At 32.1% G+C, this 20,892-nt stretch overlaps 1 protein-coding gene across 1 annotated transcript in view; it reads left to right on the top strand.

Annotated features, from left to right (window-relative positions):
- Window positions 1-19,994, top strand: part of LOC108914340 — a 36,080-nt gene extending 16,086 nt beyond the window's left edge. Inside the window, exon 3 of the mRNA XM_023455682.1 lies at window positions 19,907-19,994. Within this exon, the coding sequence (XP_023311450.1) occupies window positions 19,907-19,942 (36 nt within the window). The 3' untranslated portion in view covers window positions 19,943-19,994. The remainder of the gene's footprint in view (window positions 1-19,906) is intronic.
- The last annotated feature ends 898 nt before the right edge of the window (window positions 19,995-20,892 follow it).

Consider the following 20,892-nt stretch of genomic DNA (forward strand, 5'->3'; position numbering starts at 1 on the left):
TTAATTCTGCTTATGGAGGCAGATGATTATTTAAATATAAATATAATTGGTCAAGTAGCCCAACAACTGATGCAACCACTTCCAAACGAGGGCAGAGTGGAACCAAGGGGCAAGGGTACTAGGAATGAAAATTTTTTTGAAGTTACGATTCCTCAATATACAAATGATCTGTTTAAAGAACATTTTCGGATGTCACGACGAGCATTTCAGGTCGGTTTATAAACATGAGAAATAAATCAATATATCTATGTATCTAAATGACAAAACAATGTTTGTAATAAAATTATCCATTGTAGGAATTACTTAACATATTGGGCCCAAGAATTGACCACACCAACGATAAAATAAATTTTGAAAAAAAGGTACTTTTTACTGTATGGGTGCTGGCAAAACCAGAAAGCTTTCTTGCGGCAGGCGATCGCTTCAATATAGCTAAAAGTACTAGCCATGGCACCTTTACTTCTATTGTTACTTGTTTGGCTGAACTGGTGCCGGATTATATTATTTTCCCGAATCAAAATCAATATGCTGTCTCATCAAATGTGAGTGAATAGTTTTAAATTTTATATAGGTACAATATTCACCTAATGATAAATAAGTTTTCAATAAACATTTCTTCATGAAACCATAATGTTTAATTAAATTTTTTTTTTCAGGTTTTTCAGAATTGGTCTCATGGATTTCCCGGTGTTGGAGCTGTCGATGGGTGCCATATAACCATAAAACAACCTGTGGGTAATGAACATGACTTCTATAATAAGAAAGGAGTACACTCGATCAATTTGCAGGGTAATGTGTAATTAATAGTTTTATGTATAATTATAACAAAACCTAATTATTTTTAGTGGTGTGTAATCATGATGGAAAACTGATAGACATATTTGTGGGTATGCCAGGACGTATGCATGATGCAAGGATGTTTAGAAACAGTCCCTTATTTGAAAAATTAACCGATCACACGAAAACCCGTTACTTCCATTAAACTACCATCTAATAGGAGATTTTGGTTAATTTAATGTGTCCATTTCGGGACACTGGGCATTTGACTGCACAAGAAATAAGATATAATACAAAACTAAGTTCAATTCGATCAATAATAGAAAGAGTATTTGGTGTATTGAAAAATAAATGGAGACGTTTATATTTTTTGAACATTAATAGTCCTGAGCTAGGCAACAAAATAATTGTAGCTGTTTGTGTATTACACAATTTTTTAATAGAACATAATGAACTTAATATGCAAGAGGAACTGGAGAATATCGAGATAGTAGAGAACGTAGATATTTTATATCCAAGAAATGAGCTTGGGGGCAATAGCTATTCAAAAAAGAAATATTATAGGTAACAGACTATAATGTGAAACATAATTTAATCAAAATAAAGTGAAATATTTGTTGAATCTATATTTATTTCTGTATATTTTTATATTTTCTTTATTACTTACCTATGCTTATAAAGTTTCAACATTGGCTTAAAGTATATTTTGGTTAAAGCTTTTAAGGTAAGAGTGGCGAAAATAACACGACAAACTAAATAAATTTATATAAATATAATTTATTTGAACTAAAAAAAACCTACTTCAATGACAGAAGAAATGACTACCTAGGTATATAAAAATAAAATACATATATGTAATCCATAAAAAAAAAATAAATAAAAAATAGGACAAATAAATAAAACAATAAGGAACTCTCAAGTAAGTCTATACATTGCATAGGTAAAATAAATAAAAAAAACAAGTAGAATTTTATTTCTTAGTTTTAGCGATTTGTCTTAAAATATTGTTTCTCTCTCTTTGTATTCTATTACTTTCCTGAATACTTAGTCTTAGTGTTCTAATTTTAGCTATTCGGTTTTGTTCTATCTGTAATAAGTGTCTTCTGTACTCTCTCAAATCTTTGCCTTTTTGTGCCCTGGAATGTTTTACATTTTCTTTGCCAGTCACTTTTAAATTACTTAATTCTGTTTATGATGTCTCGGCTATATTTTCATTTTCATTAACTATAGTGCATGATGGGCTAGGCAAATCCCGTATGTCACTTATTTCAACCACATTTTGTTCTTTTTGTGACCTCTGAAAAGAAGCAATGGCCTCACCTGGATTAACTGATTGATCGTTTGTTACAGGTTTATTTTATTGCGCCTAACTTATCATTTTTAAGATCATTCCCAAGAGGAGAGAGTAGATAGTGGGTTGCAAATGATTGGATTAGGGTAGTTTTGTTGGTTTTGTTCACATATGTTTTCCTTGTTGTTGCCAACCAGTGGCCTCCCCGCAGGTGGTGCCTGGAACAAGTAAAAGTTAGAGGTACCGCGCCAGTACAATCGTGGTGGAAATAGACAAATCGCTTTGTTTAGGAAAGAAATTCCATATACTCAACATGAATAAATAACAGCCCATATTGTCAGAAATATGTAAATATAACCTTTTCTTTGGTCCCACTGTCAAANTATATTTTGGTTAAAGCTTTTAAGGTAAGAGTGGCGAAAATAACACGACAAACTAAATAAATTTATATAAATATAATTTATTTGAACTAAAAAAAACCTACTTCAATGACAGAAGTAATGACTACCTAGTTATATAAAAATAAAATACATATATGTAATCCATAAAAAAAAAATAAATTAAAACTAGGACAAATAAATAAAACAATAAGGAACTCTCAAGTAAATCTATACATTGAATTTTATTTCTTAGTTTTAGCGATTTGTCTTAAAATATTGTTTCTCTCTATTCTATTCTATTACTTTCCTGAATACTTAGTCTTAGTGTTCTAATTTCAGCTATTCGGTTTTGTTCCATCTGTAATAAGTGTCTTCTGTACTCTCTCAAATTGTTGCCTTTTTGTGCCCGGGAATGTTTTACATTTTCTTTGCCAGTCACTTTTAATTTACATAATTCTGTTTGTGATGTCTCGGCTATATTTTCATTTTCATTAACTATAGTGCATGATGGGCCAGGCAAATCCCGTATGTCACTTATTTCAACCACATTTTGTTCTTTTTGTGAGCTCTGAAAAGAAGCAATGGCCTCACCTGGATTAACTGATTGATCGTTACCGTAAATTTCCTCCATTTCTTTATAAAACTCCCAATTAATTCGTCCTCCACCAGTATTGTTTACTTTGCCTTTGATTGTTTTGTAAGTTTTTTTTTAAATTTCTTAATTTTCTATCTAACTGTTCAACAGTTACAATATACATTTTGCTTTGAAATTCTTTTTGGATGTCACTCCACACATTTCTATTTTTTTGTTTCAAACTTTGAAACATGTCTTTCCTCAGTAAGACACAATTTAGTAATAACAGAATGTTTGCTCTTGTCCACACAAATTCTTTCTTTGTTTTGTAGAACAAAAAAATGATGTAATTTCTATACAAATAAAAAAAGTATTACTTATCTGATTTCTCAGAAGAAAATTCTGTTCTCGGTTCTGTCGAACTCGTACTGATGCAAATAACTTCAGTACAATGTCTATTTTCATTAAAATAATTTTGTTGGAATTGGAGATCTATAAAAAGAACATTCTGTTTTCAGTGAGCGCGCTTTGAAAAAATAAACAGCTACCAAATACTCTCAACTATATTTGCAGCTACTAACCAGTTTGCAGTCTTTCGTAGAAATCTCTTGTACCTCTGATTCTATACATTATATTTTCATAGTCGTAAGCCACTTCCAATTGCTCCGAGTCCGACATTATAATGTGTGACTGTGAATACAAATTTGTTACAGATATAATATTCATGATCCCTTTTAATTTTACTTTATCTGGGTAGATATGCACAAATATCTGTTATGCTGCCCACTTTTTTAAGGGTTATCTTATCTTATTTATTTATGTTCTGTGATTATGATCACTAATCATGTATCAAGTATCATAAAAAATTTTTGATATATAAAATGGCGACTGATCGCTCTGGAGCGCTCTCAAATTGTTTCGTTCAGCACACCGATCAATGATCAGCGAAGGATCGTGGAATCATTATATTGCGCTTTTGTTGTTGAGAATATATTTTTTGACTTGTCCCATTTCTTGAGTGCCATTGGAAAAGGAAATCGTGGTTACCACAGCATTGTCCATCCATCTTATATATAAATGACCATCTATTTTTATCATGTCTGTTTCAAAACTACCTCGAGATTTTATTGCTGGTTAGGCGACATTGACCTAGAATTCGGTTTTCTTGTATTGTACCAATAGCAGAGTATCCACAAAATCTCAAATATGAAAAAAGTGCAAAATTCGGAAACAAGTTGTCCATATAAAAATGATAGCGCAGATCTCTTTTTTCTGATAAAATTTCGTCCAGCATTATCAGCATTGGGCTCACAGCTTTGCCAAATATGACATCATATTCAGCATTTGATTTAGGACTTTTTCTCTGATAAAGGTCAAAATTTACTAGATAGCCTTCTTTAGTATTTATACTCCATATTTTATATCCGAATCTAAGTAGCTTCCCGCGAATAAATACCGGTCGTAATGTTTGACCATACTCTCGTGATAAGATGTCGCTTGTCGTCACTTGAGTCCCAGTAATTTCTCTTAGAAGGCAGGGTGTTGTAACCAGATACAAACAAAATGACAAAAAAACGTCAGCAGACCAAAAATCATTTGTAGAAGTTTCGATTTGCACTCTTTGTCAATTGCATGATTGAATTTTCGCATATAATTGCGTTATTGAAATGAAACTTCCTTTGATACTTTTTCNTATAGTATTATTCCCCATTGCTTGCTGTAGTCTTGTTGCCGTGCACTGCCCTCATAGCTATTTTCACTGCATGGCTTACTACCAATGTTTTAGTTTAGTTAATAGCATTATAGCATTAATGCATGATCGCTCTGAGGCACTACCCTATGCTTGTGGCTAGTTTCCAGAATAAGTAAAATAATTTACCCAGCTACCCTGCTGTCGTGGCTAGACCTAAAAGAAAAAAAAAGATAGGAGATTAATAAGTGAAAACTGCTTACTGTAGTACTTTAATTATATTATCTAAATATTATATATATTATCTAAATATTATCCTTACCTTATGTAAATTTCTCATTGTGTAAGCGAAAACCAAGGTACCTAGGTAAGCGCCGATTGACAAATTTATCACTTAACTGTACAAAATATCATATAAGATAGTATTGTTTGTTTTTTTTTATATATAAGCACTGCAGATAATTTTCTCTGACATCTGTACTTTTGACAATTGTCAACACCAACCATAGACCACGAACCGGCAGCGAAGGTCACTAAAATCGATTATTGTATTAATCCCAACCATAGATCACGATCATAATAGAACACTTGATCTGTTCGGATCACAGTTCACCTTAAAGCTCCGTCAGAACCAATCCTACCCCCAGTAGTAAATAAAGATTGTTCTTTTACTCTCCTAGGAGTTTTATTTCATAAATGCAAAGAACCCACGCTTAGACCAGCACCTTCTTTTTATACTAAAGGGAAGTTCAGGTCTAACACGTTACCGTAAATTTCCTCCATTTCTTTATAAAACTACCAATTAATTCGTCCTCCACCATCTTGTTTACTTTGTCTTTGATTGTTTTGTAAGTTTTTTTTTAAATTTCTTAATTTTCTATCTAACTGTTCAACAGTTACAATATACATTTTGCTTTTAAATTCTTTTTGGATGTCACTCCACACATTTCTATTTTTTTATTTCGAACTTCGAAACATGTCTTTCCTCACTAAGACACAATTTAGTAATAACAGAATGTTTGCTCTTGTCCACACAAATTCTTTCTCTGTTTTGTAGAAGAAAACGATGTAATTTCTATACAAATAAAAAAAGTATTACTTACCTGATTTCTCAGAAGAAAATTCTGTCCTCGTTTCTGTCGAACTCGTACTGATGCCAATAACTTCAGTACAATGTCTATTTTCATTAAAATAATTTTGTTGAAATTGGAGATCTATAAAAAGAAAATTCTGTTTTCAGTGAGCGCGCTTTGAAAAAATAAACAGCTACCAAATACTCTCAACTATATTTGCAGCTACTAACCAGTTTGCAGTCTTTCGTGGAAATCTATTGTACCTCTGATTGTATACATTATATTTTCATAGTCGTAAGCCACTTCCAATTGCTCCGAGTCCGACATTACAATGTGTGACTGTGAATATAAATTTGTTACAGATATAATATTCAAGATCCCTTTTAATTTGACTTTATCTGGGTAGATATGCACAAATATCTGTTATGCGGCTCACTTTTTTAAGGGTTATGTTATCTTATTTATTTATGTTATGTGAATATGATCACTGATCATGTATCAAGTATCATAATTTTTTTTTGATATTTAAAATGGCGGCTGATCATTGATCGCTCTGGAGCGCTCCCCTCAAATTGTTTCGTTCAGCACACCGATCAGTGATCGCTCAGGTAGCGATCAACGTGATGAACGCAACAAATGACGTTTGTAGAAAAACAAGTTTAGAGACAACGGTACTGTTTAATTTGAGACATTTTATTTAACAGAAACACAGGTTTAATCGTAGTTGGCTTTTACATATCAGAATAAAGGACAAATAATTTGCAGTAGCAGTGTTNATTTATTGAGAAACTAGAAGGGTCCAGGCTCCGTAAATATTTTATTAGTAGAAATGTTTCGATCATAAAACTAAATTTTATTTAATTTGTTTACTATTCATATTAGGCGGAACCCTTTATAAACCATTAGAAGAGGGGATTATAAGGATTAAGAATTCTTAAAAGTATACCGCCTGCCCCCCCTTTGAAACCAGGTAAAGAGGGTACCTCTTGTTGATCAGTTCTACCATATCCGTTGACACAATACTTTCAGATTATTTGTGCTGTTGGTGTAGTGTGGTTTTTAGTAATATAGTTTTATAATCAATAGGAAAATTAAACGGATTTCACATTATTTTTGTCTGTTGATGCAGTGTAAGTTTAGTAAAATAGTTTTAAAATAGATAAGAATAGGAAACGGAATCTGGTGAGTGGATCTATTTCATATATACCTATTTAATTTATCTCGCGCGTATTCGAGAACTAGTCACATCCAACATACGTTTTACATTTTATAGATGTTCCAGATATTCAACTAATTAACCTGTATTAACACTTGTAAATTATTTTGTCTATTTATTTCTGCCGCTTGACTTGGGGCCGATACAAACCAATTGAAATTTTGTTCGCGATCTGTATTTGGTGGTACTGAATGTCGTCATGACCCCACGGCAAAGTTAAGTTATCTTACTATTCTATATACAGTGATTCACAAACAGTAATTTTTTTTAAATAATTTAAAAACTAATAATTGAAATAATTTGAAATTGGGCACATGTATTTATGTAAATATTGTCCAAAATATGAGGCGTTTTTCTAAAATTTAGATGCTCCAGTGGCGGAGATACATGGTATCGGTGGCATATTTTTCTAAATATAACAGTACGCCAGTGCTTTACGGTAACAACCGTGATATATTCGGATTCGTCTTTCAATTTCCTACCAATTACCTTATGTTTTTCGAACGAAAACGAACCAAAAACACCGGACCTCAACTTACTGGATTTCATTTTGTAGAGTGCTGTTAAACGGCTGGTATNGACCAAAAATCATTTGTAGAAGTTTCGATTTGCACTCTTTGTCAATTGCATGATTGCATTTTCGCATATAATTGCGTTATTGAAATGAAACTTCCTTTGATACTTTTTCTATAGAATCCAAAATATCTAGAACCTCTTTAATAATTTGTAGTTCGCTAGCATCAGTTATTGTCGATGAATTCGGATGTCTAATTAAAATGGGTGCAATAATTCCCGACAATTTTGCGAACCTTTGCAACATATAAAATACAGCACTCCATCTCGTGGCTGCATACTGAATTAATCTAGAAATATTCTCTGAATTAGATGCTGCTTCTCCTTGCCTGAATTCATCTGCTAAATTAACGCTTTGTTTAAAGAATCGCACAACAGCCTTTACTTTTTCCACAAATTCTTTAACTTGTTGGGTGTCACGCACAAAACCCACTGTAAACCACAAGTAAGGCTTGTACAATCTTGAACCTAGTCAAACTTTGTAATTTATTTTTATAATTTATTATTTCTTTAAAGAAGATGTTCAAAGTGGCGCCTTTTTCTTGAATACTCATTTCCAATCTTCTCAATATCGATTGACGACATCTTTGAAATATCTCAGGATTATTACGAAACCTATCAAAAGCTTCCATAATTATGTTCCATAAATAGTCTTCATTATTTATTTCTACAGAATACACTTCATTTTTTATAAACCCCCCACAATGAAAAATCTGGAGGATTAAGAAATTGTCCAATCCTCGAAAAACGTTCTCACATTAGAAATCCGGCGTGTGGGATATTTTTCTTGGTAGATTCGTACCTCTATATTCTAAAAAAGTATACTGAACTGTTTTAAAACGTAACAAACGAAAAACTAAACAATTTTTTTTAGCAAAATAGCGAATTTAGATAAATTATGACAGCGTCGGTTTGACAGTTGCCATATATTTACATTGTTTCATACCCGACTATATGCAAACGTTTTATTTAAAAAATATATTCGTACTCTAAACCACCGAAGCGAAGTCGGTGGTTTCTACAAAAACAAAAACAAAAACCCCTTTTTTGTAGAAAAACAGGACAAAATATGATACAAAAATAGGGAAACTTTTAATAGGTATTATGTTAAAATACTAATTTTTACAGGGTCGTATTAATTTATTAATTTCATTTAAGCATAGTGAACCCTCTAACTCTGCCACTGGTTGGCAACTCGTAGAGCAATAATTCCGCTTCTCTTTATAATCCTTTTGAAAAACTGCGCTAATTGAACACAATAAATATAAATGCATATTCAGTTGTTTTCTTAAGAATTGAACATTCAATTGAAGAACATCAGCTTTAAACATTTACTGAAGACAGTTCAAATAAGATGTCTTTCAATAAGCTCACAAGTTATAAATTTAAGGCATTTTGGTACCTACATGTAAATAATTATGTTCCATATTAAATCATAATTCCACAACAAAATAATTGCAATTATATTTCCAATGTTTACTTTTTACTTAAAAATTTTACAGTTTTTTTAAAATTAACGCAAATTATACAGAAATTTTCCCAATTTGGGTTTTAAAGAAGAAAGACTTGATAAAAAGTGATGTAAACTAAATTGATAAAATTTCTAATAAGAAGCAATTTTAATGTAAATGGTTCAAAACATCCAACTTCATCTTGAATTGATTTTTGGGAGCTCACTAAAAACTTTCTTAAAAATAACCCAACAAATTGTTTGGTGAACATTTAGTGATTGATTGATTTTAGAATGAAACAGCAGTAGCAGAAATGCTTTTTTTAATTAATTTCAGCTGATAAGGACTTATTATATGGCAAATTTTATTAAAAATTAAGAAAAAAAACAGTATTGTAAATATGTACTTCCTACAATTGTGTCTATGTAAATTTGGTATTATTTCTAAGCTATATTCCACTAGGGTATAAATTGTTTAAATTGAGCAATGCTGTAAAATATTCGTAATTATACCGAGTGTTCCGAAATTAATGCAACAAAATTTGTTTTTTTGATCTAATTTGACTGGAGTATTAGTAGGATTGTTGTTTATACTCGTAAAAAAATTTTTAATTTTTTCAAGTACGTACTGAAAATAATTCTCTTTTAAAATCGACCAAATGTTACTAAAATTATTTTTAATAATGTAAAATACAGTATCTGTTTTATTTTGAAACGAATATTATAATATACAGACGTATAACATTCCTTCATTTATTGAGAAACTAGAAGGGTCCAGGCTCCGTAATTATTTTATTAGTAGAAATGTTTCGGTCATAAAACTAAATTTTATTTAATTTGTTTACTGTTCATATTAGGCGGAACCCTTTATAAACCATTAGAAGAGGGGATTATAAGGATTAAGAATTCTTAAAAGTATACCGTCTGCCCCCCCTTTGAAACCAGGTAAAGAGGATACCTCTTGTTGATTGTTGATCAGTTCTACCATNTTCCTACCAATTACCTTATGTTTTTCGAACGAAAACGAACCAAAAACACCGGACCTCAACTTACTGGATTTCATTTTGTAGAGTGCTGTTAAACGCTGGTATACAGTGAACAAATTAATAAACCTGAGCAGTCGGAAGAAAGAATAAATAATGCTTTTCATCAGATTCAAGTAACAATAAATTTAGAACAAATTACATTTTCGTTACTAAAAAGATGTCGCGCCAGTGTACGCGGAAATTGAGGTATTTTTGAGCATTTACTCAAGTAAAATCATTAAAATGATGACTAATGTTGTTAATTTGTCTTGCCTGCTAAGGTCAAACAGTATATGCGAAAAAAAATGAGTTCCGAGAAAAATGTTTTTTTTGTGTTTTCTTAGTGCCGTTTAGCCATTTTTAGAGATAGATAATCGAAACTTGGAACATAAATTAAATATTATCAAACATTGTGCGACAAACTTACCTAATTTTCTATTAAGATTTGCTGAAAAAGTATTATATACTGTTTTACCTTTTTTTTGTAAATAAAAATAAATGTTTATTACTGAGGACAAATGATATAAATAAATCATAAACAGTTTTGCCATGGAATTAAAACAGCAATATTATATAATGAAACTATATACATATAATGCCTGCTAGATTATATTCACAAAAAACATTATAACTCTTAACTAAAATAGCAAATATAGATTAAAGTCCTTCGTTAACTAAATCCTTAGAAGAGCCATTTTCCGGAAGTTCGACCCAAAACTGCTTCCTGCTTGCTGGCATTTTCGGCACAAGTTCAGTTACAATTTTGGTTTTTTTATTTACAGATACTCCTCTGTAAGCCGTCATCGTGTTAGGCATAGTTAGTTTTGATTTTCTCTTTAACGTATTTTTTGTAGTTAGAAAGTCGCCTTCTAGGGACGTTTGGTATGCAAATTTCGTTGAACCACCAATTTTGCTCAAACAATGTCTTTAAAATAAGGAATGGATTCCTCTCCTTGCGATTTTCGATTACGAATAATATTTTCAAATGTATTATCGTTCTACGGTAAAATAGTATATGTAATTTTATACATGTTTGCCATTGGAATCACGGTGACTTGGTACTAAGTGTCTCACGGTATATCAGTATATGCTACATACATCCTGTTTACCGTTGAAAAATTAAAAATTAACATATATGGGTCATTCTCAAAAAAATGGAAGATCTTGAGTATAAAAATTTAAAAAAATTAACTTTTCGTATCAGTACATTTAAAGAATATAAATGTGTTCAAATAGTACTAATTTGCATGTTTAAAATAAATTTTGGTAATAGCTTAAATCGTCGGCAAAAACGTATTGTTTTTTTCTATCATATTCAGAGTTATTTAACACCAGTTTAATATTTGATTCAATAACAACTGAAACTTCCGGTTTGTCTGAGAAATTAAATGATCTATGGCCCACTTTTGTCAAAAATTTCACAGTATATTCCTGATTATTATCAACCGACAATATACGGGCCAGATAATGACGAGTAATTTTTTTCCCAGACAACTTTATTAAAACATACANGGAACCCTTTATAAACCATTAGAAGAGGGGATTATAAGGATTAAGAATTCTTAAAAGTATACCGTCTGCCCCCCCTTTGAAACCAGGTAAAGAGGATACCTCTTGTTGATTGTTGATCAGTTCTACCATATCCGCTGACACAATACGTTGACATTATTTGGGCTGTTGGTGTAGTGTGGTTTTTGAGTAATATAGTTTTATAATCAATAGGAAAAGGAAACGGATTTCACATTATTTTTGTCTGTTGTGCAGTGTAGTTTTAGTAATATAATTTTACAATGAACGCAGTGTAGTTTTAGTAATATAGTTTTAAAATGGATAAGAATAGTAAACGGAATCTGGTGAGTGGATCTATTTCATATATACTGTTAAAACACAGTTTTTTCACAAATATAATTTTAATAGACTAGAATAAAAACAACGATAAAAATTAGATATCTCAACACCACCTCGTCTCTAGTCGTTCTCTCTCTCTCTCCCCGTGCTCGTCCCCGGCCCGGCCGGCGCCCCACCCGTATCATGGCCGNTTCCGGTTTGTCTGAGAAATTAAATGATCTATGGCCCACTTTTGTCAAAAATTTCACAGTATATTCCTGATTATTATCAACTGACAATATACGGGCCAGATAATGACGAGTAATTTTTTTCCCAGACTACTTTATTAAAACATACATATATATTTTAAACTTGTGTGTTAAATTTTCCTTTAATATGGAAATCTCTAATTTAAATGTTCCTAAACCATAATGATCGCAATGTGTGAAGCATTTTAGACAGCTTAATCTTCTGACAAATATTGCAGACAGATAAATGCTTCACCACACAATTTCATGTGTCTTCAAAGTGCCTTTGAATGCAGCAGTGGTATGTGGTATATATTTGTCAATATCTGAAATTGACAGATCGTCAACAGTAAATATAATGATGCCATTACACGCATCCATTAGTTCTTTAACCAAAACATCTAGACTAGGTAAATCCTTTGCTCTTGCTCATAAACCATCAGCGGTTCTTTTTAAACAGCCTCGTACACCGTCGGGCGCTCCTTTCCCATGGCCTGCTTCACTGAAATGCCAAAATGTATTTTCTACACCTAAAACTTGGTTGAGATAAGTTGGAGTTAAATAAAACATTGTTTTATTTCTATATTGGGTAACAGGTCCATCACTAATAAAGTGGATTGACTTTAAGTTGTGAATTCTTCGTTTTACGTCATTTAATATAGGGGTTAGATGAGCACAAATGGCGGCTGGGTCGTGCCTTAAAGAGTAGAAAATGTACCATACGAAACGGGGAAGGACCATTGCTGTAATATGCCACTGATGTATGTAAACTAATCTGTTTTTTTGGGACTCCAAAGTGCGAAGACTGAACTTCAGAAGCGTATTTTAGAACATAGTTCTCAGAAAAGTCTATATGTAATATTACTTCTGTATCAGATAAATTGTTTTTGATGCAATCTACAACTGTATATTGATGTTTGATGTTACACACATGCTGCATGAATCCTTTTAAAGGAGTTTTGAAAAGTTTTACAAGCGTTCCTTTAGTACACGTGCAAAGTTCTTTAATAGTTTTTGAACACATTTTAATTTTTCCTTTCACATTTATTTCTTCCCTCTTAGTAGTGCACTTTTCAAAAGAAATTGCTCCTTCTTCATCAAAACTATCAAACACCAGTTGAAAGTCACTGCATAGAGAACATGATCGATGTAAACACTTTTCCTCAGGAATGTCTCCACAACACAAGGTTTTTATTACTTCATTAATGTTGCATTCCTTTATGATTTTGTTATTTCTTAAGCTTTGCACCATCAAAGAAATATTAGAGTGTTGTTTACATAAACAAGTATATCTGTCTTTATCACTAGGTTTCAAAATCCAGAATGGTCTTAATTTACTAAATGTCGCGTAACTCATCTTTTTATGTTCTGGATGAGAAGCAACAAACTTTTTGTGTAAAATTTTAAGAGTGTAATTATGTAATCTTTTTTGTTTTTTATTTTTTAGTCTCGTTATAGTTTCTTTCTTTCCTGCTGTCAATCTGCTATTTTCATCTCTTTCCAAAAATGTTATAATTTTTTTTGTGCCTGTAAGATTCTTTGTTCAGGTAACTGCTTACGTTTATTCAATTTCAATGAAGTTAATTTTCCAATGTGACTGACGGATTTATATTTTTTTATTATTTCTCCACTTAGCATAGAAAAGAAGTAGCTCTCCTTCTGCAAAGAGCAGTTTTCTTTTAACTTCTGCAGGCACGATTTGATTTTTTAGCATATGATCAACGTTGAATCTTGGCCTAGAAATTGGAATAGCTACGCTTTTATTTGCTCTGCTTGCTCGCTTTTTATACTTATTCACAGTTTTCTGGAGGCTATACACCAGCTTCTCCAAATTGATAATTCGTTTTCTCATCTCGTCACGATTTTTTCTTGCTATTCTTTTTTCACGATCACGGGGAGTACTTATTAATCGGCTTGGACCTTCTAAATGTCTTTCTATAGCTTGTGGACTTTGCGGTGGTGTTGTAGATTCTAAAAAATCAGTTTCATACTCTGCTTGCTTTTCTTCAATCTTTNATAACAACTGAAACTTCCGGTTTGTCTGAGAAATTAAATGATCTATGGCCCACTTTTGTCAAAAATTTCACAGTATATTCCTGATTATTATCAACCGACAATATACGGGCCAGATAATGACGAGTAATTTTTTTCCCAGACAACTTTATTAAAACATACATATATTTTTTAAACTTGTGTGTTAAATTTTCCTTTAATATGGAAAGAGGAATGTCGTTACTAACATCACTGTCTGAGAAATAAATATCTTCAACCCGGAGACGCTTATTATGCAAAGGAACTTCAGAAGAACTACTCATATTATTGCTTTTGTTGGACATCTCTAATTTAAATGTTCCTAAACCATAATGATCGCAATGTGTGAAGCATTTTAGACAGCTTAATCTTCTGACAAATATTGCAGACGGATAAATGCTTCGCCACACAATCTCATGTGTCTTCAAAGTGCCTTTGAATGCAGCAGTGGTATGTGGTATATATTTGTCAATATCTGAAATTGATAATAATTGATTTGATTGATAATTCGTTTTCTCATCTTGTCACGATTTTTTCTTGCTATTCTTTTTTCACGATCACGGGGAGTACTTATTAATCGGCTTGGACCTTCTAAATGTCTCTCTATAGCTTGTGGACTTTGCGGTGGTGTTGTAGATTCTAAAAAATCAGTTTCATACTCTGCTTGCTTTTCTTCAATCTTTTTTCTCTCTCGGTATCGTTTAGAACGTTCTCGCCAGTTTTTTCTAATACTTATTTTTTCTCTGTCATTTACATCTTGTATTAATCGCCTATTTCTCTTTTTTCTTTCCCTATCTTTCATTTTTTCTTCTTCATACTTAGTTGGGTCATTTCTTATCCTTGCTCTCGCTCGTCGCATACTAATTTTTTAATTTCCCTTCTTTTTTCCAAATCTCGATGAGTTTTTTTCTTCATTTTAGCCATTTGTTATACCTAAGTATAAATAAAAACGACTGTATTATAAAATCTAGATAAATGAAGTCCACGGAATCACATCCGTGACCCATTTGTCCACGGAATCTCGTCCGTGGAATACTGAAATCCACGGACGTGATGCATTTTTACTGCAAAAACAGAATACCAGCTAAGTTTTGAGGTTAGAAGAATGCCGGTTAAAAACGTAAATCTACTTTTTAGATCCTACTTTAGAGCGTGCCCATATTTTTTAAAAACAAATCATTTCTTACCTTTTTATCACACCACGGAAGTGATAAAAGTGCGTGACGACACAAGTAATTTTATAAATTTCTACCAGTTTATCTGAAACTGTTTACAGAACTAAACAAATCTATCGCAGGCGCAATTCTGTTGTTTATGCGCCGTCTCTACATTGCTTAAATTCAAATAATAAAGAATAGGGTATTTTATTATGATATTTGTAATCGGATCAAAGGATCGTTTACGCTACGAGAGCTCGAGATAGACTGTGAATAATAGATGTTATGTTTTTAGAACGTAGAATAATTTATGCGACGACGGTCGGAATTGTTTCTGCGCATATGAAGGTCAAAGCTCATAAGATTTTAAAACACCTCTAAATAGTGTTTGCTTTTATATATGTTTCTGCCATTTGAGTTATAATTTTATTTCGAATCAAAGCAGTCCAAGAGGGTATATGCTATTCTGCGTTGGTAGACCTTGTTGGATATACTGTTTTTCCATAACGATAAACAAGCTAGGTTGCATATATATTGTTTTATCAGTGTTTTATTTGGGAAGTTAAGCAAAATAGAATAAATCTAAAAATAGCATGAGAAAGAGCGCAAAAAGTTACCTAGTTTCGGCGGGAAATTCAAAAATCTAATTTTTGCATATACCGGGTGATTCAGCTAAAACTCCGCGGGCTAATTACTTAGAAACAGAAGAAGATATATACGTTCTGCGAGTTCTATTTGTTAAATATACAGAGTGATTTTATTTTTGTGTAGAAATAATGCCATTGGGATGGACGTCGCCGGCGTCGGGACGCCGAGAAAATATTTTTTCATTGCAGGAACTTTAAAAATATAACTATCTAAAAGTAAAGTCTTTTTTCAACGTTTTTTGTCATATACACTTTTTCGTCAACATTAGTATTTTTTGAGATATCCCATTATTTATTTTGAACACCATATTTTTTTAAATACAGTTTCGTTGACTTTTACTTTAAATATTAGGAATTAATAAATCGGTATGATTTGAAAAAAAGAATTTTAAGTTCAGAAATTTTGCAAAAATAATATCACTAATAAGTACTGAATAAAGGTACAAAGTACATCTTACTATTGTTAAAGAATATTAACTTACTAATAAACTTTTATTCAAGAAAATTAAAATAAACTATAAGTAAAAATGATTAAAATGAATTAGTACACTAAAGGAGCTGTTCAAAATTTTCTCCATTTTGGTAGATACACATTTCGAATCGTCGTCTCAGTGCGGTATCACAGGCACTCAATAATGTGTGACGGTCAATTGCAGTACAGGCTGCCTGAATTTTGTTGCATAAATCGGCCAAATCCTCTATTGGCTCTTCATACACAATATTTTTTAAATGACCCCACAAGAAAAAATCAAGGGGAGTCAAGTCTGGTGCACGTGCAGGCCAACAAATTGGTCCATTTGTTCCAAACCACCTGTCGCCATATGTGGCGTGCAAATAATCTGTGACAATTCTTGCATTGTGTGGGGGAGCACCGTCTTGCTGAAACCACAAACTGCGCCGCACATTAATAGAGATGTTTTCTAATAACTCGGGTAATTCATTTTGGAGGAAGTTTAAATACATTTGACCATTTAGTTTACCCTCATAAAAATATGGTCCTATTAAATTGCCATCCAAAATACCACACCAAACATTAATTCCAAAAATATTTTGGTTGTGAGATATTTTGGTCCATTTTGGATTTACGTCTGACCAATAATGACAATTGTGCATATTTACCACACCATTGTTATGGAAACGGCTTTCATCAGTCCATAGTATTTTCTTCGTTATGGTATTATCTTCTTCGTACAATACGGAAAAATTAGCAAGAAAATCTAATCTGCGTTGATAATCATCGGGTCTCAAATGATGAACAATGGTTGCTTTGAATGGATGGAACCTATTATCAGAGAGCATTCTCTGACAGGAGGAATACGAAATTCCAGTTTCTTCCGAAATATTCCTTAATGAAATTGTTGGATTGTTCTCAACAGTCTGCAAAATTTGTGCCACATTGTCATTATTTCTGATAGTCCGTACTCGGTCACGTTTACTTTTCTGAAAGCTGCCATATTGCATTAAATTTGTTGCTAAATTTTTAAATGTTTTGTCGTTTGGCTGTCGTCGGCGATTAGGATATCGTAGCCTATACAATCTAGTAGCAGCTCTTGCGTTTCTACGGCATTCACCATAAATCATCATAATATCAAACTTTTCGGCATTACTATATTGAACCATAATGCGTTTTTTTTAATAAAGCACAAACAGAAAACCTGATTACCACTAAACTGTCATACAATTTATTGGTTATTTGACAATTATATAAATAACATAAGTGACATAAACCTACTAGATAATATTGCATATTGTATCATTTACGAATGTAAGCATTAGGGCAACTCGAATGCAGTAACTGCATCTGAACTGCATCATGTTGAACAGTGTTCTTTATAAATACTGCTATACAGAACTTCAAGTAAAAGTCAACGAAACTGTATTTAAAAAAATATGGTGTTCAAAATAAATAATGGGATATCTCAAAAAATACTAATGTTGACGAAAAAGTGTATATGACAAAAAACGTTGAAAAAAGACTTTACTTTTAGATAGTTATATTTTTAAAGTTCCTGCAATGAAAAAATATTTTCTCGGCGTCCCGACGCCGGCGACGTCCATCCCAATGGCATTATTTCTACACAAAAATAAAATCACTCTGTATATTTAACAAACAGAACTCGCAGAACGTATATATCTTCTTTTGTTTTCAAGTAATTAGCCCGCGGAGTTTTAGCTGAATCACCCTGTATACTGTTTTACCTTAGCAGGCAAGTTCTGTATTCGATTAAATAACCCAATGATTAGTGTTTGTCATGTCATATAAGTAAAAGTGTCAAGGTTTTTTTCGAAAAACATAAGAATGTAGTAATTTGTAGAAAATTGAATCCGAAGATATCATGATTTTTACCGTAAAGCAGTGGCGTACTATTTTATTTAGAAAAATATACCACCGATACCCTATATCTCCGCCACTGGAGCATCTGAATTTTAGAAAAAGGCCTCAGATTTTGGACAATGCTTACATAAATACATGTGCCCAATTTCATAGTATTTCACTTGCTAGTTTTTAAATTATTTAAAAAAATTAAAAATATTTTTTAAGGTTAATATCCTTTATCTTTTTAACGAAACGTTCTAGATAAAAACTTTATACTTGTGAATCACCTTGTATAGATTCAGTTAAAAAAATAAATAAGAACTAACATGTTTATTTTCTTACTTTTTATATTATCCAACTGTAATTAATTTTGATTAATGGAACTATATGATTTAGGGTGGTCTTCTACTTTGAAGGCTGTTTTTTGTATTCTTTTTTTGGATTTTTTTCATGAACCGGAAAAACACTATGTTGAAAATTTAATATTATATTTATTAATATTGAAAGGTTGTTCAAAAATTTTTTTAGGTGAAATAGGGACAAGAATCTGCTAAGCAGTCCTCTGATAACATCCATATAAAAAAAGTCGGACGGTACCCACAATTCCAAATTTCCAGTTCATCTGAAATAGAAAAGGAAATGGCATTTTAAACGGTGGATGTATGATTATCTAAATTTTGAAAAGAAAGTACATTTTTCGTCATTTATTTCGACACAAAAAAACTATATAAGAATATGTTAATTATTTCAGTTAAGACGAAAACTGAACATGTACAGTGTTCTCCAAATTGAGGTACTTTTTTTGTTCTTTTCACTGAAAAAGTTTTCTTTTTAGAAAATGATTTAGTTAGCTCAATTAATACAGTTTGTTCCCTTAACTATTATACACATTGAGATTGATAATAAGAGTTTTTTATTGACTGACGAAGAAGATCAGGACGGGTATTCTGTAAGTGGCACCCGAAACCATATCGTTATTATTATGCTTANATAAATTATTTGTCTGCAGTGAGGAATGATTGAGTGTTATCCGGAGAAGCCTCTGTGATAACAACGCGATTTATTATTGTTTATTTAAAATGGCATAATTGACGGTTTTTTGCAAGTAACTTTTGACCGGATTGATATTTTTTTGACGCTCGAGAAATCTTTTAAAGACGAACAAAAAAGTATTTTACCGTTTCTCTGTAAAACCGCCAGAAAAACGCGATTTTCTACTAAAACGGCATGTTTGATCAACTTTTAAACAATGTCGCTCGCCTATTCAAGCGTGAGGATAAGGTACATATTGTTCTACACTGTTTTTACTATCTGCTCACAAAAAATCAGCCTGACCGAAGAATTGTGTATGCATACCCCTATATTTCCTGGTCTATTTATCGACTCTCGCAGGAGTCCAAACTCATTTCTAGCGCCTGCGTACATCTAGTTAACACACGTCTGCGATGATATAACAATAAGAACAACAGTACAGAGTGTCAAACATGGATTATTAATTTTTTATATTTCCAGCTGCTTTAGGAACAAAATTTGTACGAGATTGGGAATTTTGTGTAAAATTTTTTCTTATTTTAAACCTGCTATAAAAAGTATAGGTATATTTTTTTAATTTACCCTCTTATTGCCGTAGCTCCCGTATGCATTTGCAGACCCATGCTCAGTGTAACTAAACAAGTAATTTCAAGGACTATTCCGGAGGTGTGTGCTGCGCTCATAGATAGATACTTCAGGATTATCTAAAGGTTAGTGTTAATCATACATCTTATTTAAAATAAAGAAATTGAGAGTGTCTAGCTAGACTATATTGTACTAAATTTCAAGATTACAATTAGTAGTACTACAGTAGTAGTATTATTACAATAAAGGTATTAAAAAATACAATAGTTTTTTCCTTTCCTTGAACTTTTGAAGTTGATATAGAAGCGCAGATATTGTGAGGAGATGGAGATTCTTAAGTTGAAGTCTAACACTCGGGAGAAACATATTGTATGGGTATATGTATAAGTACATACATACTGGTGACTGTTACAAGTGAAAATAAGTTGCTATATATGCATATGTGGCTAGGGTTTTGTCTAGTTACTCGAAAGCAATATGTTCTACATTTGTGTTTAAATTGCATTTCTCATATCTTCCTTCCTCCTTAAGTAAATTTTTTTATATGAAAATACATGTAAAATGCAAAGGCCCAATTAATTAATAGATAGTACAGGGTGATCGAGAATGATTTACCGTGCCGCCTCATACTGATTTTTGANCAGTGAGGAATGATTGAGTGTTATCCGGAGAAGCCTCTGTGATAACAACGCGATTTATTATTGTTTATTTAAAATGGCATAATTGACGGTTTTTTTGCAAGTAACTTTTGACCGGATTGATATTTTTGACGCTCGAGAAATCTTTTAAAGACGAACAAAAAAGTATTTTACCGTTTCTCTGTAGAACCGCCAGAAAAACGCGATTTTCTACTAAAACGGCATGTTTGATCAACTTTTAAACATTGTCGCCCGCCTTTTCAAGCGTGGGGATAAGGTACATATTGTTCTACACTGTTTTTACTATCTGCTCACAAAAAATCAGCCTGACCGAAGAATTTTGTATGCATACCCCTATATT

This window comes from Anoplophora glabripennis, unplaced genomic scaffold (assembly GCF_000390285.2).
Source record: "Anoplophora glabripennis isolate ALB-LARVAE unplaced genomic scaffold, Agla_2.0 scaffold840, whole genome shotgun sequence".
In the NCBI taxonomy this organism is placed as follows: Eukaryota; Metazoa; Arthropoda; class Insecta; order Coleoptera; family Cerambycidae; genus Anoplophora; species Anoplophora glabripennis.